At 37.4% G+C, this 23,776-nt stretch overlaps 1 protein-coding gene across 23 annotated transcripts in view; it reads left to right on the top strand.

Moving 5' to 3' along the window:
- The window catches only part of DLG2 (discs large MAGUK scaffold protein 2), a 2,052,576-nt gene that overhangs the window by 1,318,902 nt on the left and 709,898 nt on the right, over nt 1-23,776 (top strand). For 4 of the 23 annotated variants that reach the window (XM_044258414.1, XM_044258416.1, XM_044258418.1 and 1 more), the window contains exon 1: nt 12,146-12,277. The exons of the other annotated variants lie outside the window; for them this stretch is intronic. In XM_044258414.1, coding sequence (XP_044114349.1) covers nt 12,173-12,277 — 105 coding nt within the window. In that variant the 5' untranslated portion in view covers nt 12,146-12,172. Of the gene's footprint in view, nt 1-12,145; nt 12,278-23,776 lie in introns of those variants that run through there. 23 annotated transcript variants of the gene reach the window in all.

Consider the following 23,776-nt stretch of genomic DNA (forward strand, 5'->3'; position numbering starts at 1 on the left):
TCCCCTCTCTTTTCTTTCTTCTAGCTATCTATTTTTATATCAAACTCCATTCCTTTTGCTTTTTCATCTAGTGCTTGCCCCTTCCCTGCCCTAATAATCCGGGCTCATCTCTCCCTAGCTCTCACCTGATCCCAGTCTTTTCATCACTTTACTTGGAAGCCTCAGAGTCATCAGGGATGCCATCCTCTCCTTCCATGTGAAATAGACCAATAAGATATTTCTTCAGGGGTGTGTGTGTGTGTGTGTAAGAGAGGGAAGGAGGGAGGGAGAGATGGAAGGGGGGAGGGAGGGAGAGCTGGAGGGGAGGGAAGGAGAGAGGGAGGTGGGAAGGGAGAGAGAGGCAAAGGGGAGAGAAACAGAAAGGAAAGGGATGGAGGAGGCAACAGGGAAAGGCAGCAAGAGAGACAGAGAGTCTTATTCAAGCACCGAGTAATATATGTAGTTGGTCCCCGGAGGAGACCTGCTGATGAGGAGGAAGGAAAAGGGAGGACAAACTCTCAGGGCGCTTCATTTTAGGGCTATTTTGATATTTTGAGTTGAGACAGAAATGGATCTATGACAATTCTATGATGTTAACTGTGCAAGAGTATCCCTAAATCCACCAGCTAGACCTGGCCCTACCACTGTCTAACTGCATAATCCTTGGCCCATTCCAGTCATCTGAGTCTCAGCTTCCTGTCTGTAAAGTGGATAAAGCCATCCGAGACTCATTGGATTTTTTAAGAATTGATGAGATCCTTACACAATGATGAAAATACAATGGCGATTAGGTTCTCAAGGTGCTTACAAACTAGTGAGATAATAAACATAGGACATATGGATAGAACTTTGTGCTACATAAAAACAGAAATAGGTATAATTGAAGAAAGATATTAGCTACTGATTGTTTATTGAGCATTATTTCTTGCTGGTCCCATGAACTCACTATTCAATCCTCACAATGACCATATAACATACATGCCATTATCAAACCTATTTAATAGATGAGGAAACTGAAGACCAGGGTGTAGAGAAACATGATCAAGGTCACATAATTAAAAAAAGAGTCCAAGATCTTGTACCCTGAACCATGCTCACTGCTTGGGTGTAGAGATAAGAAAGTATGGCATTACTTGCAGAGGAAAAAATCCTTCAACCTCTGGCTTTGTGCTGCCAGTGGGGAAGTTGGAACATCACAAAGCCCACCAACACAGCTCCTCTCCTCAGTGACAGCTTTACCTATGGACAGTGTGCCCTGTCCTCTTCCTCATGGGCCAGCCACACATAGGTCATTCAAAAAAAAAAAAAAATTGAGTAACTATGCTGTAAGGATCTTGCCTGTCAAACCTTTGGAAAACAAAGATGTAATAGGCATGCTGAAGGTGCCATTAACTTTTATTTCTGTTTCCAATTGAGATGCTTCTGCCTGGCCATACTTAGGCAGCATGGAAATAAATGATAACTTTAATCGGGCATCCTTATAAGTTCTTTCATGTTCTAGTTAGCAGTTCTGCAATGCCTACATTAAAATCAGATTATCCTCACCTGTCATGTGACTGCTTCTTTCCAGACTTTTTACTAGAGTGGACCACAGGGCTAAGAATACCATAAAAGCAAATTCACTCAGGGGAATTATTGATTTTTTTTTCTGTCTTGCATTCCTATTTCAACATGAAAAGCCCTAATCGCCTCCCTCCTATATTTCATATGTTGTACGTTTTCAAAAGCATCAGAGTGCAGCATTACTGGAAGCCACGATGAGGCCCTGAGCACCTCAGACCTTGAAATGCAGTTAGGTATTTTCTACTGTTGCATAGACTGCAAAGACAAAATGCTTTGGGAAACTTCGAAGGGAGGGACGGAAAGCCATCTCAGAAGGTAAGAACATGGTGATGGCAATCAAATTAATATAGGCTATCAAAAAGACCTGAGCATGGAAATCTAAGTTCAAGTCTTACATCTACCATTTATTGCTGGTGTGATCCCTGTGCCTATCATTTAGCCATTCCCTGGTTCTGTTAGCTCAGTTTAGAAATGGGAGTGCTACTTGTGTCTGCACATACTCCATCTGGTTTTTGTGATAGTCAAATCCATTCATTTATTCAACAATGTTCAGTGAGCACCTATCTCGTACTAGACAGTGTGTACATACAATTGATACAATGATAAACAGAAGGACTCTTTTCAGTCCATAAGGGGGTCCTTCAGTGAGAAGTCCAGCAAAAATCTACAAGTCACAAAGAGATTTATAAACTTGATTCCATGAAAAGCTATGACAAGATGCCCTGATAGGGTCAGGAGCAGTGGGGTTCTCAACTAGACAGATTTGCATCCCCCCAGGGGACATTTGGCAATGTCTGGAGATCTATTTGGGTGTTACTACTGGGGGAAGGGAGTGTTACCGGCATCTAGCAAGTAGGGGACAGAGAAGCTGCTGAGCCTCCTACAGTGCACAGTGGGACTGAGATTTGAAAGCTAAGTGGGAGAGAATTCTGGAGAAGAGGTGGGAGAATATTTGAGGCGAAGTAACATTTGCATAGGAACCGACATGACAATGAGCTCCATCATATCCTACGTACTGGAAGCAGCCCTGTGGGGCTGCAGCACAGAGAGGGGAGAAAGGGCACCTGACGACATCCGTGACAGGCAAGGTTAGAGCCAGTCAGGCCTGGGGTCGTAATGAAGTGGATATTGGGGGTTCCTGTGATGAATGCATATAGCTTAAACAACCAAATGGAAGGAGCTGGGATTTACCGGATAAGGAAATGAAAGCAACACAGATTTGAGGGGGCGGAAGGAGGATAAGAGCTCAGATCTTGAAGGCAGTAAGTCTGAGATGTCTGTGAGATACTTGGGTGGAGATGACCGGCAGGCAGCAGAATATGCAATTCAGGAGAGGTATCTGGGCCAAGAATATAAATGAGGAAGCCATTGATGTACTAACATTTTTTTTTTTTTTTTTAACCTAAGCTCTAGGCCCAACATGGGCCTTGAACTCACAACCCCAAGATTGAGTTGCTTGCTCTACCTACTTAGCCAGCCAGGTACCCCTAATGTAGTAGCATTTATTTATTTATTTATATTTATTTATTTTCCTTAAAAAATTTATTGTATTATGTTAATTACCATACAGCACATCATTAGTTTTTGATATAGTGTTCCAAGATTCATTGTTTATGTACAACACCCAGGGCTCCATGCAGTATGTGCCCTCCTTAACACCCACCACCAGGCTCACCCATCCCACCCCCAAAACCCTCAGTTTGTTTCTCAGAGTCCACAGTCTCTCATGTTTGTTTCCCTCTCCAATTTCCCCCACTTCATTTTTCCTTTCTTTCTTCTAATGTCCTCCATGCTGTTCCCTGTGTTCCATAAGTAAGTGAAACCATGATAATTGACTCTCTCTACTTGACTTATTTCACTGAGCATAATCTCCTCCAGTCCCCTCCATCTTGATGCCAAAGTTGTATTTATATGACTGAATAGAGAGAGGGTAAAAAGTAAAGGGGAAGAGACTTCCTAGCTGTGAATGTGCTTTGTCAGCAAATTTGTTCTCTATAAATATAAGGATTGCGTGTCATCATCAGCATTAAGGGCAATACTTTTCACATCTCTTCACTTGTTTAACAAACCATTGCCAGTCCTCATTATATGCTACGCTGTGTGCAAGGGCCTAGGAATAAACAGATGAATAAGAATGACACTTGCCCTCAAAAAGAGTCAAGGAAGCAAGTGGAGGAAGGAATTTAAACTCTTAATACTGACCTACCAATGAGTTCATGTAGCTTTCCTTCTGTCAGGAGAGTCTAGAGAAGAGGGGAGAGCTCTGGAAAGAGAAAAAGATGAGGAAAACAAATTTGATCTGCCTCATAGTTCTGTCCAGGTGAACCCTGCCCTCAGTCCCACCCTGAGGGTTAATGAGCTGGGATCTAGTATTTGATAAAACTATGGTCAAAGGAGACCTAGTGTCCTGTTTGTTCACTCAGCTTCTTTGGGATCACTTGCTTTCTCTCCCTTAAAGTACTGGACTTGAGTTTTCAAAGATCAGCAGTGAGTAGGGAATAGTACTCTATGACCATGATTTCCATCTCAACGCCTCTGAAGTACAACTGACTGATAAACTGAATATATAGCACACTTCTCTGCTATATGAATTTTTATATACTACTGTCCATTTCATGCCTTCTGGAACCCTGAAGCATGCAGGAGAAGTCCATTTGCCCTTTTACTCAGGTACAGTCATGTGAGTCTTGCCCCATCAAAAAAGACATGTCATTCCCTCTTAAATAATGGAAAAATGGGACACCTGTGAATTTTTGATAATAAGAACGATGGCCAAATTCACCATATATCTTTGAAAATACAAAAGAACATGGTAAATATACCAACATACGTTTTCTGAAGTTTTAGTATGCTTTCATCTAGTTTAGGGTTCATTAGTAATAATATCAAGCAAACACAGAAAGAGCCCATCCTATCCCAGGCACTGTGCTGAGTGAACATTTGCTTCTCTTCTCTGAAACTATAGTTTAGTGGGGAACATAGAAGGAAAAAGTGAATAGGGGTGCCTGGTGGCTCAGCCAGTTAAGCATCTGATACTTGATTTTGGTCTCAGAGTTGTGAGATCAAGCCCTGAATCAGGCTCCACACTAGGCATGGAGCCTGCTTAAGATTCTCTCTTCCTCTCAGCCCCTCCCCCCTTAAATAATTAAACAAGCAGATAAATAAATAAACAGTGAATGAACAAATATATTTTAAATTAAGATGGGAATGGTGCCGAAGCAATCAGGTTTCAGGGAGAAAGAGCATTAGGAAGATACATACTTTAGACTATGGTGTGGTGATAGTCAGGGAAGGTGAATCTGCAATTACCTAAATATTTCTTGATCACTGGTCAGATGGAGTCAACAGGTATGAATTTATTGTAGATCTTATTTACTACCTACTTATTATTTCTTACTTACTAAATATATGAATAAATTAAAATGAAATTTATTAACTTCTTAAACACTAATGATAGGGCTTACTGTGTACCTGGTTCTGCTCCAGATATTTACAAATATTAACTCATTCAATCCTAAAAGTACTGTTATAATCTCCATTTTATAAATGAGAAACTGAAGCAAAAAAAATCAAGTAATTTGTCCAAGGTAACATAGCTGGTAAGTGGTGAAGCAAGTTACGTTAGTGAGTATAGTATCTTCATGGGGATGCGAAGGATGCTGCAAGGAAAAGTAGTTTTTAAGAAGGAAAACAGTAAATTTCTATTCTTACAATCTTAATACCTGTTATAATGTCACTGTTACAATGATGTAAGCTCTGAACTTTAAATGTGACAGGGAAGCCAGAAATTTTAAGATGGAGGATCCTACTCTTTAGAGAGCTTACTGTCTTACTAGAGAAAGATTATCAGCAGGCGTGACATAATACATAATTCAAAATTACATGGGATATCTTTGCTAAATTTAAGGTCATATCTTTAAGTGCTTATTTTGGGAGGAAAATGGGATTACTAAGGATTAAAATATATTCACATATTACTGAATTACAGCTCTGAAAGACAGAAGAGATAGTTGAATCTAAGCTTTTCATTTTATAAATGAATAATTGAAGTTTGTCAAAGCAAAATAACCAAACCAAGATCTTACAGCTAATTAGGGCAAGAATCATAACCAAGAGTAACACCACTGGATATGAAATCTCAGCCCTTTTTCCCTGGTTAAATTATCCATATATTTTGTTTTCCTTCCTACTAGAAAATCATTGCTTTCTAATCCTGTCCCCTTCTGTGGGAGGTGGATCAAACTGTAGTTTAACGTTAAATTGTCACAAGGGATAAAACCCAAGTGAGTGAGACTTTCCGCTGGTTTTTCTAGCAACTTTAAAAGAATTTTTTAAAAATAGCTTCAATGAGGTATAATTAATATCCAATTATTTGAAGATATTTAAGACATACCTCTTGATAACTTTTGACTTATGAAACCATCCATTCAAGTTAACGAATGTATCCATCACCCTCAAAAGTTTCCTCCTGCCCCCTTGTAATCTCTCTGTCTCTCTCCTTCCCCCCACCTTCCTTACCTCCTCATCCTAGGTTCTACTTTCTGTCACTGTAGGTTAGTTTGCATTTTCTAGAATTTTATGTAAATGGGATTAAACAATATGTACTTATTCTGTCTTCTTGGATTTACCATGACTCTTTTGAAATTCATTCATGTGTTGTATGTACCAATAGTTCATTTGTTTTTATTCATCTGTTACAATTTGTTTATCCAATCATTTTGTTGTTTCAGTGTTTTGGTATTACTAATGAAGCTGTTACAAATATTTGTGTACAAGTCTTTGAATGGACATAAGCTTTCATTTCTCTTGGGTAAATACCTAGGAGTAGAATAGTTTAATTGTATGGTAGGTGTAAGTTTAACTTAAAACAAAAATAAACAACGACAAAAATCACTGTACTGTTTCCAGAGAATTTGCTCTATTCTTGTTCCCACCAGCAATGTATGAGAGTTCCAGTCTTCCACATCTTCATTAGCCCTAGGGATAGTCTGGCTTTTTTTTTTTTTAATATTAGCCATTTTAGTAGGAATATAATGGTATTTCATTGTAGTTTTAGTTTTTATTTGTCTACTGAGAAATGACATTGCTCATCTTTTTACATGCTTATTTGATACATGTGTATTTTCATTGTTGAAGTGTCTGTTAAAATATTTTGCTTATTTTTAATTGGCTTGTTTCTTTCCTTATTATGGAGTTTTGAGAGTTCTTTATGTGTTTTAGAAACAAATCCTTTATTAGATATATGGTCTGTAAGTTTTGCCTCCATTCTATGGCTTGTCTTGTTCTTGTCATACCAGTGTTTTTTGAAGAACAGAAATTCTTAAATTTGATGATGTCCAGTTTATCAGTTCATTCTTTTATGGTTGTGCTTTCATTATTGTACCCAACCTAAAGCCATAAATATTTTCTTCTACTTATTTTTTGTTTAATTAGGTTTTACATATAGGTCTGTAATCTAATTTGAGTTAATTTTTAAAGATAGGCATACATCAAAATTCTCAATTTTGTGTATAGATATTCAATTTATTCCACATCATTTGTTGAAAAGATGACCTTTTCCCCATTGAATTCTCTTTGCACTTTTATTGAATATCAGTTGTTTAAATGTGTGGGTCAGTTTCTGGAGTCTCTATTCTGTTCGTTGACATACTTATTTATCTCTGTGCCAATGCCGCATTGCTTTAATTACCTTAAGCTTACAAGACCAGAAAACAAGTAGTACTTTTCCTCAAATTGTATTTTTCCTTCTCAGAGTTGTTTTGGCTATTATATATTCTTTGAATTTCTATATAATTTTAGGATCAGCTTGGCAGATTCTCCAGGACAAACAAATAAGCAAAAATACAAATAACATTGCTGAGTTTTTGATTGGGATTATATTGCATTGAATCTATAAATCAATTTTCAGAATATGATATCTTAACAATATTGAGTATTCTTACCCAGAAACATGGTGTATCTCTGCATTTATATGTCTATAATATCTTGTATTCTGAAATTTTTCTGAAGTTATTTATCAATGCTAAAGTTTGTTTTAGATTCCATGAGATTTTCTATGTAGACAGTTATGCCATATGGAAAGAAAGACGTTTTTATTTCCACCTTTGAATTTTTATTTCTTGACCTGTGCACTATCTAGAACCTCCCAGATAATGCTGAATAGAAGTAGTAAGAAAAGACATCCTTATCTTGTCCCTGAGATTTTTTTTTTTAAGCCAGGAATGGATATTGAATTTTGTATGTTTTTCTTGCCCCTACTGAGATGATTGTATGTTTGTTTGTTTGTTTGTTTGTGTTAAAAGAATATCATAGATTGTATTGGATTGTTTTCAAAGGCTAAACCTATTTGGTCATGATGCATAACTTTTTATATGTTTCCAGATTCAATATGCTAAAATTTTATTTAGAATTTTTGCATATATATATAAAAATTCAAGAGGGCACATGGGTATTTGCTTTTGCTGGTAATATCTTTGTCTGGTTTGGAACCAGGGTAATCTGGCCCCCCCAAAACAAGTTGGAATTCATTCTTTCATCTTCATTTCTCTGAAAGAGTTTGTATAAATTATTATTTCTTCCTTAAATGCTTGATAGAATTCATCAGCGAAGGCATCTGGGCCTGAAGTTTCTTGGTGATAGGTTTTTAATTACAAATTAAATATCTTCAATAGATATATGGAATGACTATTTATGTTACTTACCTTTCTTGAGTGAGTTTTGGCAGTATATATGTCTCAAGGATTCATCCACTTCATCCAAGGTGTCAAATTTGTTTACATAAAGTTGTTTATGAGATTTTCTTATTGACCCTTTCATAGCTATAAGAACTGTAGTGATTCTACTACCTCTCCCATTCATGATTTTGATAATTTATTTTTCTCTTTTATCCCTCATTAATCTTATGAGAGTATTATCAATTTTATTATCAAAGAACTAGGTGTTAGTTTTATTAATTTTCTTTACTTTCTCTTCCAATCCTTTTTATTTCCTTTCTTTTTTTTTTTTTTTAGGTTGCTATATTTTTTCTAGTTGTGAAAAGTGCAAACTGAGATCATTAATTTGAGATCTTTTTTTCCTTTAAATGTAAGTGTTTAGTGCTTTATATGTACTCTTAATTCTGTCTTTAAGGGTATCCAACAAATTTTGATATGTTGTGGTCTTATTTTCATTCACTTCAAAATACATACTGATTTCTTTTTTTATTTTTTATTTTATTTTTTCCTTCAGCCAGTGAGTTATTTATAAGTGGTGGGGTTTTTTGTTGTTGTTTTTTTGTGGGTGTTTTGTTTTGTTTTGTTCTTTTTTTGTTTTGGTTTCCAAATATTTTGGGACTTTCCAGAGATTGTTTTACTTTGATTTCTAACATGATTTCACTGTGGTCAGTGAATTTCTTAGACCTGACTCCCTTTAGATTGATCAAAATTTGACTATAGAAATTGAGACATACAGAAAGTACTTTTAAACACTCTAAGGCCTATAATCTAATTTAGGGTATGGCAGTGTATTTAGATATGATAGACATATAGCTTAGTGACTGTGTTTAACAGAAAATGGTCATCATTACTTATCAGGCATTGTGCTCTTAGGATGAAAATAGGTACACTGTACTTTGTGAGCAGGGGCAAATGCACATTGAAGAGTAGTTGAAAAGAAACAGTCTTGAAATATATTTATCCTTGCATTCTTTCTTGCCAGCACAGTGCTGAGCACATAGTAGAGTTCAATAAATGTTTGTTACCTAAGCCAAGTTGAGCCAAGTCACATATTTGATCAGGTAAGATTCATGTTGTACTCCATTTGGAAGTTGGAAGTAATAGATCACAGAACTCACAACAGTGATTGAACATGAGTATAAATCATGTTATAGGTACTTAATAAAAACGAACTTATTAAGTAAGTAATATGACCTAAATAAGCAAGCCACCTAAAGCCTCCAAAAGTATACCAATGCACTACTTCAAAAGTGGGGAATAAATAAATGGAAATTACCCCTTTGTGAGGTTTAAGAAGAATTTCACTGAGTTAAAGCACATTGATGCTCTGAAAAATTGGTTAGAGCTAAGACTGGTTAGCATTAGGAATAGGAAGCTACTGAGAGCACTTAAGAGCAGCTTTGGCTCTGGTATAAATCTTACTATTAAGCTCTTTTAGTGTCATGTTCCTTCCAAACCAACCAGTAATGGACTCCAATTTCCCACTCTGCTTTTGTTCTACTTTTTCTTCCCCAGGAATGTCCCCTGTCTATCCCTGCATATCCAAATTTTACTCTAACTTCAAGCTCTAACAAAGTGCTGACTCTTCCATGAAGATGCCCTAATTTCCCCCAATGGATGTATTTTTCCCCCTTTTTCATTGTTTCGTGAATAGTTTATGCTATCTCTTTTATGGCACTAACCATGTTCTAACTTGGCTTTTTGTTATTTGTGTCATGTATCCTCCCTTTAATTAGACTTTAAGCTCCTGAAAGGCAGATTCAGCTTCTAATATATCCATTTGTCCATAGCACAATCAAAAAGTGTAACACATGAGAGGTGCTTAATATGTTTATTGGATCAACAAATGAATGATTCTAAGGTCATTTTTTTGTGTAGAGTTCCTACATGTAGAGTACAGATTATCTATCCTTTTTTCTAAAAAGTAAAGAAAGGAGGATCTTTTGGGACATGTTGCTTAAATGAAAGAATGAAGGGACCTGATGAACAAGAGGCAGAGGAAGTACACGGTAGGACAGATGATTTAGCTGGGACTGAAATAATGGTGAATATTGACTCCAGGGATTCAGAAAGGAGTGGCTGGAATTTTGGAGGCTAACTTACCAACTTTATATTTTCTTGTTATTTGCTAAGAAATACAGAACATTTACTAGTGAAAGAATATTTTCTGGAAGTTGTGGGCTGGCTGGTCGACAGTGCATGAGGAAGAAGCATGTGGCTGGGGCAGATGGGGGAGTCTAAGGGCAGGAATGAAGGCAGAGGAGGGACTGTGGGTGTGAGCTGAAGAGAAGAACATCATGAATGAGCAAAAGAGAAGGAAGGTTCGTTGAATTGATATTGAAAAACAAACTAATGGCAATAGCCTTATGGTGGGTCTTCCCGAGATACTAAGGAATATCTTCCTATATATTCCTATATATTCCTAAATAATCTTCCTACAAATTAGTCCAGGTAAAACTTTGGAAGTTCAATTCTACTTCCAATTCCTTCAATAAAAATTGGAAAATAATTGAGATAAAAGGCCCTAAGCCTTTGAGATTTTCACACCACAAGGTCATTATCATGAACTAATCTGCCATCGCCAAGACAGAAATGCAGAAAAACTAGGTAACCCAAATCATGCACCTCTTCTAAAAATAATACAGCAAAAATCTTTCATTTATGTCGTCAAACTGTTTCCTATAACTTGTACCTTGTTTTGTACTCCCTAGATTTTCTAGGTTAATTAAAAGTACAACTTATTTTTTTTTTAATGTTGTGTACTGCCCTTAGCTTACCCCCTTACCTCTAGAAATGCTGGAATATATGTTCTCCTTGTTGGCTATGTAACTAGATCTGAGTATAGATTCTTCTGGAACTTCTGAGAACTCAGCACATTCTCTTAAGATGCATTACCCCCTACTGAGCAATCCACAGAGACTAGAGGGGGCTAGTAGAGACTCACTTTACGCTGTGAGCTCCTGTCTTAGGTGAAAGAACATTTGGGATATGTCACTATATTCTGTCATCCAGATTTTATTTAGTGCCTTGGACTAGCCTTTTTGATGTTAAAGTGTGTAACCAATTTCTCTGGAATTAACATGTTCCGATTCTGTGCAGACCACTTTCTAGTCCCCAGACTATTTAAAGGCTCGATTCTCCTGACGTTAATGCTGAGAATTCTTCTTAGAATGATAAAATAAATGTGACTTTTCTCTAATACATAAAGCAACAGAAAGGTTTTCTCGTGGCTTTTAAATTTCAAGATAAATAATTGACTGCCTCCTATACCTAGGAACCTTCTGTCTAGTCTTGACAGATACTTTCAGATACACAACTCTGTAGTTAATATACGTGGTAATTCTCCATAGATAAAAATGTCATGTGTAGATCTTAACTAAAGTGAGAAAAGAGTTGGGCATATTAAATAACACTGTGAGAATAAATGTATATAATTGGATATCTCACATAGCAGACAAGTATAGACACCTGCACATGTACATATGTGTGTGTATGTAATCCACTCCCATCAATTTTAATACTTTTCACAAGCTACTCAAATTCTACCTTCATGGCCTGCCACCCAAATCTTCTGGTAGAAATATTTTTTCACATCTCTTTCCCTCCTACTTCTTTCCCCCCACACACTTATGGTATGTGCAGTTTCGCCAGACCCGTGTGAAGACAGGGGAACATTGATGGGATTGCTTTTCACAAGTGTGGGAACGAAAATCCTTCCCAATGAAAACATCTGTCTCTGTTCAAGTCATGCCCAGTTATCCCCCAAAAGAAATGTTCTGATTAACTTTTTTTTAAAGTCTTAAGATAGCAGTTTGTGTAGCAGATCTAATTAAGAAGTTTATGTAACAGATCTGCAGGGTTTTTTCCTTCTTCAACTGGGTTCTTTGAGCTCAGTTTGAGTGTTACTAGCTTTCGCTATGCAACGGCCAAGTGCTTCCCGGGCTGAAAATTATCAGCTTTTGTGGGATACTATTGCTTCCTTAAAACAATGTGAACAGGCTATGCAACATGCATTCATTCCGGTAAGGAAAATTTCCTTTTATTCTCCTAAATATTTTTTTTTCTTTTTCTTTTTCTTTTTCCTTTTATGGCTGTAGATAAGTGGCATGTATTATATGCATTTAAAGATGTGGTATCTTCTCTGTAGCTCTTGTTTGGGGTATATATCTCTGTCTTTCTCGGTAGGAAGTCTGAATTCTTAATACAGTCAGACATTGATCAATGAGAAAGAGTAAACAGTGGTGCAAGCAAACTCATCCCCCTAAAGAAAGTAGTTTCTAAAAGTAACATGTACTAAGAAAGGGAACACTATTGGTATTTCTCATAATTAATATTTGATACAACTTACAGTTCATATTTCTTGGTTGATGCCCCCAGAATGCCTCAGAGTGGCTTGAATATATTTTGCAGTAGGTATGATACATATATCAAGAATCCGAAAGTTAGTTCTTACATTTTGGTTGCTTATCCAAGTAAAAACCCACCATAAAATCTCTCTTTAAAAGCATGACTATTCCTTTAGTAAATCAGTGATGCACTGTTTAGAAATTTGTAAGTATAATTGGTAGAAATATATAGATATATAAAATGAATTAATAAGTCAGTGTCATTGTGTTATTTATTGCAGAAGTAATGTTTGTGCTTATAATTATTTAACCAGGGGACCCATGCTATCTACATCAGATAGGCTGAGATGAAGTAAATGGGACTTGGAAGAAAAGTTTTTAAATAGTTGATTCTTTAATTAGATCTGTTTCGAGGTTTAAGAATGAAGGAATTAAGAATTAAGGAGCACTCTCAAAAATTAGTCTCTGCTAAAATTTATTTGGAATCTCTCAAGAAAAACATTATTTCTGACATAGAAACTCAAGAGACATACCTCTATCCATAGTGGGAATAAATCTTTGAAGTTCAAGTTATTTTCAACTGACTCAAGTTAGGTGCCATTATGTTTTTCTCTGCAACTTGGGAATCACCTAAGTGCTGTAAAGGCTATGCTACATTTAGAGTTCTTCTCATGGAGTACCGTTCTGTAGTCAGATCTATATAAAGTGACCTTGATTGTTAAAGACATAAAACATTATTTTTGTGAGGAATTTAAAAACCATTGGTGAAAAGCTCTCTAAGTCAGATTAACTAGTAATGATTCTACATTGAAGTGTCTTTATTAAACTGCTCTTCCTTGGCTTCATGACGGAGAATATGATATTTTCTGTGAAGTTAATATCACCTAATTGTGGCGCTTTCTCTAGCCAGGCAATTATTTCCTCCTTTCTATGTTCCTTGCTGCACCTTCAGTTTATCACCTAACATATTTTATTATAAGTGTTTTCTTCTCTCTTATATTATAACTTCTTGGAGTGAAAGGGAAAAGGAAAGTAAGTTGAAGGAAGGAACTAACACTTACATGTTTGTTTTCTTATTTTCCTGTCTTGAATTCCGTAAATAGAGCATGCATCTATCCTCAGGGTCTAGCACAGTGCCTAGCACAATAAGGGTGCTTGGCGAGCACTTGAGAAATGAAATCAAATAAAAAACCTCCAATTCTAGAATTTTTAGTTAATACATAGCAGTTTTCATCAACAGCTTTGTCTATACTGACCTCATAAAATTATTTCCATTTAAATCCATCTAGAGAAAACAATAAACCTTGATTAAAGCATTGCAATGGTGTGATGGTGGGAACAGCAATGTGTTAGTGCAGGGGATAGAGCCTATGGGAAAAAATAGCCTTGGATTGAATTCCCCTAGTCCTTGGGCCACTCTTTATTTCATTCTCATGTCTCCTCCTAATTCCCTCTACTACACACACACACACAGGCATTTCCAAGTTTAATTTGAATTTGCTTCATTTTGACGCCTCTAAATCTTTTTAGAAGATATTAGGAATTTGCCAATCTCTCAAATCTCAATTTTTTCCAAGTCTTGCATTCAATGTATCATTATATCATCACAATTTTATGAAGACTGCTTTTAGAAAACACCCTATTATTAAAATATTGCTATCAGTTGGAAATAAATCTGTTTAAATTGAGCCTCAGTTTATTTTTTGTTGGAAGATGAAAGTTAGACCTCAGAACAAAAACTCTTCCATACTTTTTGCACTTTTTAAACCCAGTGATAATGTGTTTCATACACTCATAGATACACACATATACATGCATGAATGAATGATATTCTTGCGTGATGATACCCTTTATTATTTGGGATATACAAATAAATTCCAAAATATGTATATTTGCCATGATGTATTTAGCATGTCAAGGAAATGACAGAGTATATCAATCTAATCAATTACCACCTTTAAAATAAAACTTGTTCTCCTTTCAAATAAAATACTGGAAATGAATAATGTAGACAGACCCATGTAGGAAATGTGGACCCATATTATGTAACTCCCTTAGGAAACCTGATCTGAAAACTTCACAAGCAGGTAAATGCTGTTTGTACATCTCCTGTGGGTGTGTACTTCTACCACATCATTAGAATGCAGTTGGACCGTGTCTCGCACACACAATAAGCTGGGGAACACAAAGAGTTTTTCAGTCAGTGTACTTCACTGAACTAATAATAAACTTGAGGTAAAATCTCAAGTCATTGTACAGTGAACCCCAGAGAATCTGCCCATACAGCCTAAAGTTTAGCTTGATGAAGGAAACTTAAAGTAGCTGATAGCTGGACGATGTAATTTTTCCACACAGTCAAACAAACAGAGAAGCCAGTCCGGGAAGTCCTTCGATGCTCCAGTTGATTTCATATAACAGATCATGCCTTATAATGACAAGGTGGACATCAAATCTGGAAACTCAAGCAGATTCATCTGCTTGACCCAAGAGCCTGGAGTACAGAAAAGCAACTCGGAATTTCCCATATGTTTAGCCCAAGTGCCAGCCAGCGTGAGTTGTAAATATTTATTAGATAGATGGATAAAAAGCTTTCTTTCAAATCCTGTAAATTGGTTTCATCGTTGGGGCTATAAGCACATCTTTCTAGACATTCAGTATCTTTGGGGTCTGTGCAAATCAAAGGTTTTGCTCTTACATTATTCAAATAAATACATATGCTTGTAAAAACAGTCCCATAATTAGTGGTTCTTTTCATAGACTGACCTGTGTTTCTGTTCATTATTAGTTCATTCACTTCATTCATCTTTCACTGAGCTCCTGCTATGTTCCAGACACAGTCCAAACACAGGCCAAGGACCTGAAGGTACACTTTAACTTTTATGATACCATCACTTTGGAAGAGACACTTCATTACCCCTTGCCCAAGTGGCACCCCACTGTTTCTTGCTGCAATGAACAAAGTTGATTTTCCTTATGCTGCTAGTCATCGTGCTTTAATTTTGTCTAATGTGAATGTCATGCAGCTTGCCAGGCCTTGGGAGAGATACTGAGATGAATCAGTTAGGAGAACCGTGATGAAACCAACCAGAATTCTGCTCATGAGGAATTTTTTCAAGTGGATACACAGATGACTCTAACACCCGCTACTAAGTGTTGAGTGCCCTAAGTACCCATGACTTACCGTGAGAATTAAGGAAAGGGGTGAGTTTCACAGAAGAGTATCAGCTAGATTTTAAAGGTTAAACAGATGTTGGCATTCAGTGATGATGGAGGAAGAGGACCTTCGAGTGGAGGGAACAGCAAAGGCACTTCCTAATTGTACAGATGTGGTCCATTTTCCAACTGTTCATTCATTTGACCAATATTTATTAACTTTTTATGTATCTGAAAATTGTGTAATATGACTGACCATGTAACAGTAAATAAGACAAGCTTAAACCTGCCCCAGGGGCATTCACATTTTAGGGGTGGAGACAAACACTAAATAACCAATTACATAGATATATCTGTATGTCACCCTTTGATGCTATCCTATGTGAGTTGTTCACAGCACTTCTCAGCTTTGTGCTGATGCATATCTAGATACACATCTCTTATCAGAATAGTATAGCAACTGTAGATATTTTGCAAAACCTCTGCAAACAAGACTAAATGGAATAAAATATTTTTTCCCAAACATTTTTTAGTCCTAAACTACATGTTAATTTCGCTAGCAAACAATTAGTACATCCTGTCTCACACATCCTGGGCTTGGTACTTATAGTAGAAAAGAGACAGTCTTGACTGAGAACCTCTCTTATGTTGTGCACTCTTCTATGCACTTCACACGTTAGTTCACCCAACCTGTCAATAATTCTCTGATGTACACACTCTCCTCTCCATTTTACAAAGTTTACAGAGGGTAAGTAACTTTCCCACGATCACATAGCTAGTAAACGGAAAGACCAGACTTTGAAACTGGTTATGTCACTCCAGAGCTCATTTCTTAATGGGTTCAGTAGAATAAGGAAAAAAAAAAAAAAAACACTAAGATCAAACTGTTTGCAACACAGTGTGGGAGGAGCACCAATCAAGGGATGCACAAGCCACAGTAGATGCTGGAAGGTGGGAGTGATCGATCTGCCTGGATGGGAGGTGAAAGATGAGGAAGGAAGACTGAAAAGAGAAGTCTTGGGATGGCTTTAAAACAGGTGAAGGAGATAGGAAAAGATGAAAGAGTACGTACAAAGGCCCTGAGGCACAGAAAAGTAGTGTGCAATGAGGGCTATCAACTTTCCCCAATTCCTGATCTTCCTCTTTGAGTACCAGGCAAGAAAGACAGAGCCAACAGGGCTACATGTTGTAAGGTCAGGCATCCTTCAGATCAGTCAGAAGTCACTGAATAACTCAGGCTCAGACTAAGGCACCGGAGCCTTTGAAGAGAATCTCCAGTGGAAAGAAGAGGTGACTTTCAGACACCTGGTTTCATTAGCCTTACTACATAGGGCTTGGCCTACGGGGTTAACACTTGTCTGGAGATGAGGTCATATGCCTAAAGAAACAGAGATAGCTTATGTACAGATATGAGAGAAATGTAAGAAGAGAAAAGGAGATGAGAAAGCACATGGGCGCTAAGAAAGATACTGATAGACATGAGTCTGGGAGGAACAGTGAGAGACTGGCAGAGGCCACGGAGGCCTCCTGGGTCTCTCAGAATCCCCAGTCCTAATTTCTGTCCATCACGTGGTTAACCTGCTGTGCTTCCTGCCCTTTCAACCTGATAGTTCAGATTTTGCTTAAGCTACCATAAGTGGCTTTCTATTCTCTGCAAGCAGAGAATCTTCACGAAGACAGTGGCCAGTTAATGGCTAGTGGTCCAGGGACCGGAACTGGCCCTACAAGAAAGAGTAGAACAAGAGCCAGAGAGAAGGAAAACAAATCAGCTGAGGTCACTGGGCTTCAAAGGTGAGGTTCCCTCATTTACGACTTAACTCACATCAGCTTCCCCAAGACTTCTTTTTTTTTTTTTTTTAAAGATTTTATTTATTTATTTGACAAAGAGAGATCACAAGTAGGCAGAGGCAGGCAGAGAGAGAGGAGGAAGCAGGAGGCTCCCTGCTGAGCAGAGAGCCTGATGCGGGGCTTGATCCCAGGACCCTGAGATCATGACCTGAGCCGAAGGCAGTGGCTTAACCCACTGAGCCACCCAGGCGCCCCACCTTCCCCAAGACTTCTATGCCTTCTCCCTCATTATTTCAACCCTCATTAATAACACTTCCTGAAGAAAAATAAGAGTAGAAAACGTGCTCATACACTGCTTTAATCTGTTCTTTCTTATTTAGTTGTCACAATGCCAACATGAAATGGCCCCAATATTATCATTTCCATTTTCGATTGCGGGGGTGGTCAGCTACCTTGTTTAATATCATACAGGTGGTAAGACCAGGAGAGAACCCAGGCCTTCTCACCCTAATCCCACCTGCCTTTCTCTTTCACACCCACCATGGGACTTTGCCCCTACATCTCTTACGCTGCTGCTCGACTTTTATTACAAAAATATGAGGGATTTCTCTTGTTTTTACATCACACTGTAAAATCCTCACAGGGCAAAACCGTGTGCTTCTTCTACCTACTTTCTGCAGTTCCTTGTATAGTGCCTTAAATATGATGTTTGCCCAATAAATCTGCAGAGGCTGATTAATACCTAAAATGTGATAATGAGGGAATAATCCTTCTTGTCTGGAATTCCTCCTTAAAGCCTGTCTCCTCAACCCACAGACCCTGCCTTTGGTCCCTGGATGTTGACTTTGAGCCATTGTAAGCTTAGGTCAGCTCTAAATAGGATTTGCTCAATGATGAGTTTCAGTCCTAGTTCATGGTGTTCCAAGTGTGTTTTGTCCTTTCTGGATTCTAAATATTACTTGACTCATCATCCTCAATCATGTCGGATTCATCTCTCGGTTTTATTCCTCTTAGCCTCACTTCGCACTTCTGTCTAGTAATACCCCAGTTTTTAGGCTATTTCCTCCTGAAGAATATGAAGAAGGCTATTAATGGAATTCCTATTAGTAAAGGAACAAAGATGACTCTTAATCTATAGAGATATTCAACCTAAGGTGGGTGGGGGGGGAGAATACATCAGACGCGACCTGAATAATTGCAACAGCCTGGGACTGTGTGAGCATTTGCAGAGTTCTGGTAAAGTGGAATGAGATTGTTGCTTTTGTTTTTTAACAAAAAGCAAGAATTTGCTATCTTTCTTATCTTCCTCTCTTCTGCAATTTGCATTTTCTTTGACTGCTGGTCTTGTGATTCCTGTGCATGGGCATCTCAAGTCCATGAAAAATTAATGCCAGGTGCAGATGTCTTCTCTTTATCTCATTGTTGCGCCTACTGTACAATGTTTATGTTGACTCATCCCAGTGGGTATCCGTGTGTATATACGTTACTGTACGACAGAGTAAAGCCCATTCTCTGCCCCTCCTACTTTCCCCACCCACTCCAAAAACTGAAAAAATAGGACTCAAAACAGTTTTGTTACAGAACAGGAAAATAGGCAGTTGTTCAGTGCTAATAATATCAGTCCCCCTCCAAGTAGCAGAACAAAATTAAAACACACATCAAATCCTTAAAAACTTTAATGAGCTAATACTAGATATGTTGTACTTCTGTAAGCTTCATTTAGATATTTTTACTTAGCACAGAGATGCTTAACAACAATAGGGTTTCTGATTTTTATCTTGAAAATATAATGTTCTTGCTATTGCTGCTGGCGAGATCCCCACTACCCTGCTAAAGCTATCTTCCTTATATTGCTCTATCATGCTACAGTTTTCAAAGCAGCGTAAATTACATTCTTTCTCTTTATAACCTGGCGAGGGAGGCAAAGCAGGTTTTAATATTTCCATATTATCTATAAGAGAATTAAAGTTGAGATACCTGAAGTGGCTAGAATCAGAAGTGGTTAAGGAATAAGATACAACCTACTAAGACTAGAAGCGCAATCCTGTGTACGTTTGCTCAAAGTCAAGAGTTTTAGCGGCTTCGAAAAATCTGGGTCTGAATGCCTGCTTAACTTTCCTGGACTTCAGCTTCATTCTCTGTAAAATTAGGTTTTATACAATCCTTTTGAGGGTTGTCTCTGGTTTAAATGAGATATTGTGAGTTAAACCCTTAGCACAATGTCTAACCAAAGAAAGTGTCCAGGGAGGGTTGCCATTATTTATGCTGCTAATTTTTAATATTATCCCAATGCATCCTTTCACAAATTGCATGGGCTTTTTATATATGATCCTGTTTGCTTCTCAAAGAATAATTATATCTCCCTTTATACACGAACAGAAAATTTGGTCGTTTCAACAAGGCTAAAATCACAATATGGGTGAGGAGAAAGTTCTTAAATCTCAGTCAGATGACCCAAATCCTAAACTCCTCTTATTACTATTTTTATGATATTCAAAATTAGGTTAATATTAAAGTCAGGAATTACCCAATCCTTATTCATAGCTATATGCAGCTTTAGAAACAATTTAGAGAGTCCAGTGACCTGACCAAGTTCTGCAGTGACACAGCCAGCCCTAGACAACTTATCTGCTGACTCCAAGTGCAAGACTGGGAAGTGCTTATCCTATAACATAAAAACATAACAGGGGAATGTTTTTATTGAGTTTTGGTGGGCAAAGAGGAGTCATAAAATATAAGTTGTAGGGGCACCTTGGAGGCTCAGTGGGTTAAGCCTCTGCCTTCAGCTCAGGTCATGATCTCAGTATCCTGGGATTGAGCCCCGCATCTCTGCTCAGTGGGGAGCCTGCTTCCTCCTGTCTCTCTGCCTGTCTCTCTGCCCACTTGTGATCTCTCTCTCTCTGTCAAGTAAATAAATAAAATCTCTTTAAAAAAATGTAAGGTTGCAAACATTATATTCACAAGGAAGTTATCATCACTTTTCCAGTTAAGGAAATCTTTTATAAAACAAATGAAGGTTCTAGTATGCCTGAATTTATAGTTTTAATGGACAAAGAGGTCTGAGAGTAAAGTCGAGAGTCAGCCTGAGAACTACCATTTTGCTCTCCACTTGTGGCCAAGTCCCCACGCACCATAAAACAACCTCCTCTATGCCATCTTTCTCTTCCTTTTATTCTTCTCTGATACTGTTTCCTACTCTCTCCTCTAGCCCACATCAGCGGATAATATTCTTCCATCTTTTCTCTGAAGCCCAAAACTGTAGCTTATCCTGAGCCCAGAAGGAGGTTAACTGGCAAGCAGAGCCTTTGCTTTGCAAAATAACTGTGAGGAAGGGAGTCATCGGAAAACTGAAAAACCAAGACTGACATAGACATTGCCACTCTGGGAAGCAAGGGCAGCTGTGGGGCTAGGAACTGGTTGGCATTTTGGACCTGGAGAGTTGTAGGCTTTTTCCCGTGGAACAAAGAGTTCATTGCCTAGTCAATGACAATATACAAACACATCTGCAGAATATATTCTTTGGCATGAGCAAATGCTAGCAGTAGTTAGCCAGCTTCTATTTTTCTAGTCCTCATTCACTTCTTTTCTTTTTTAACCTATTTTTTCTGTTTTTCCCCAATGAAAATAATTCTAAATATAACATTAATTTTGAAGACAGAATGGCTCAAGGGAGACTGATAGACTTCGAGATAGTATCAGAATTTAAAATAAAGGAAATGGAACTAAAGTGTTTCTACTTTGTTCCTTCTACAACCCAGCCCAAGTGCTATGTTTCAGAAGCAGGTACTGAAATATCTTCTAATCTAACATGGACTTGTGCACATTATGAGTTACTAGTGGTAAAGCAGTAAACCAAACTCATATCTCCCTAACATTTCCTCTCATAACCTACCCCCCAAAAAATCTAAATATGAAACATTTTAAGGCTTTCATGGTTTAGTCTATTGTGTTTTTAAACTTTGACTTTATGATCTAATATCAAATTATAATTGATAGGGAGGAAAATGAAACAGAGAGTTGGATGTTAGTAAATTCTTCATTTTGGAGACAAGGCTTATAGAAAATAGAGAAAAGCAAGGACAGAAGAAGGAGCTTGGTGAGACTACTTCACTTCAAATATTTTTGAGTTTTTAATATGGGAGGGAATTTTTTGCCACTAACTGCATGGTCTTAAAGCCAGAAAATTAACTGATTCACAAGAAAAACAAATTGTATACTATAAACATAGAGCAAGATGATCATAAATGCATTTGGAGTTACCTTTCTTTACCCAATTTGTTAGAAGCCATTTTATATCATTGATATTTTCCCAATTTGATTGTCTTATTTCAGTATGTCTTTCTTGTTTGCTTGTTTGCTTTCCTCTTTCTTTCTTTCTTTCTTTCTTTTTCTTTTACAGAGAGAGAGATCACAAGTAGGCAGAGAGGCAGGCAGAGAGAGAGAGGGGTAACAGGGTCCTGGCCAAGCAGAGAGCCTGATGCAGGGCTCGATCCCAGGACCCCGGGATCATGACCTGAGCTGAAGGCAGAGACTTAACCCAATGAACTACCCAGGCGCCCCTCACCATGGCTTTCTTAACATTATCTCTTCTTTCTGTAACTGAATGATAAAAGCAGAGATCATTATCCGGAAAGGAGATTTGAATAGCATGCCTGATTTTTTTCTAGTGTTTCCCAGCAGAGCAAAATTTATTATGAGTGAAATCAAATCCTTGATGAGACACAGACTCTTAGAGGTCATACATTTCAATCCCTATTCCTCAGATATAGAAATGAGTAGGGAGGCTCAGTGAATTGCTTTTTCACCTTGAGTTACTGAACTTCTTGGGTCTAAAGCTTCAATCTCCTGATTCCCAGTCCAGCCATCTTTATGCCAGTAACATAATCCCTCAACTGGATTGTAGTTATTTCCATAGAGGTGAAGTGTTTAACTTTTGATAGCCATGCAAGAACTACATGAGATGTTAGGTTGACTATATTATAGACAACTTCAAACATTTTTATATTTAAAAAATAGTAAAATATTAAGTAAATATTAAGTAAAGTATTAAGTACTTTAAGTAAAGTACTTATATTAAGTAAAATTACTTAATTTTACTTATATTAAGTAAAATTTTAAGACTATGAGAACTTTTTAAGGTAAAACATGAGACTTCAAGTGAATGTTTAGTTTTGGGTGAATCTTTTGATATAGGTCTTCACATTCATCTGAAAGAATTTAGCAAGCTGTTAGGATGCCATTTTGCTTTATTCATGATCTTTGAATCTTTAACTTTTCATTAAACCTCATGTTTCTTTCTGCCTTTCCAACGTCTAAAATGTACAGCTGGAGGTAAGTTAGAACATGGAACAATTCCAGGGCTACCTACCTTGCTTTATACAAGGTGGTGTTACAACAAAGGTATGGATTTGGAGTCATGAAGAGTGACTTTTTTGGCACTGTTGCATTACAGGTACTAACTTCTTTGAAATCAGCCATAGCAACTTCTTTCTAGATAGATCTCAAGAGGCAAGGGAGAAAAAGCAAAAAATAAACTATTGGGACTACATCAAAATAAAAGTTTCTGTGCAGCTAAGTTAAAAATCAATAAGATTAAAAGGCAACTTACAGGATAGAAAAAGATGTTTGCAAACGGCCTATCCTATAAATGGTTAGTATCCAAAATATGTAAAGAACCAATACAACTCAACACCCCCCAAAAAAAATAATCCAATTAAAAAATGGGCAGAAGACATAAACAGACATTTCTCCAAAGAAAACATTCAGATGGCCAATAGACACATGAAAAGATGCTCATCATCATTATCATCAGGGATATGCACATTAAAACTACAGTGAGATATCACCTCACACTCGTCAGTAGCTAAAATCAAAAGCACAAGAAACAACAGGTATGGATGAGAATGTGGAGAAAAAGGAACTGTCATGCACTGTTGGTGAGAATGCAAACTGGGGCAGCCACTGTGGGAAACGGTATGGAGGTTCCTCAAAAAGTTAAAAAAAGAACTTTCCTGTGATCCAGGCATCACAGTACTGGGTATTTACCTAAAGAATACAAAAACACTAATTCAGAGGCAAACATGCACCTCTATGTTTATAGCAGCATTATTTACAATAGCCAAGATGTGGAAGCAGCCTAAGTGCCCATCAGTTGATAAATGGATAAAGATGTGAGATATATATAGATATAAATAAAGATATACATATACATATATATAAAATATTTGATTATAT

The sequence above is a fragment of the Neovison vison genome, chromosome 7 (genome assembly GCF_020171115.1).
Source record: "Neovison vison isolate M4711 chromosome 7, ASM_NN_V1, whole genome shotgun sequence".
Taxonomy (NCBI): domain Eukaryota; kingdom Metazoa; phylum Chordata; class Mammalia; order Carnivora; family Mustelidae; genus Neogale; species Neogale vison.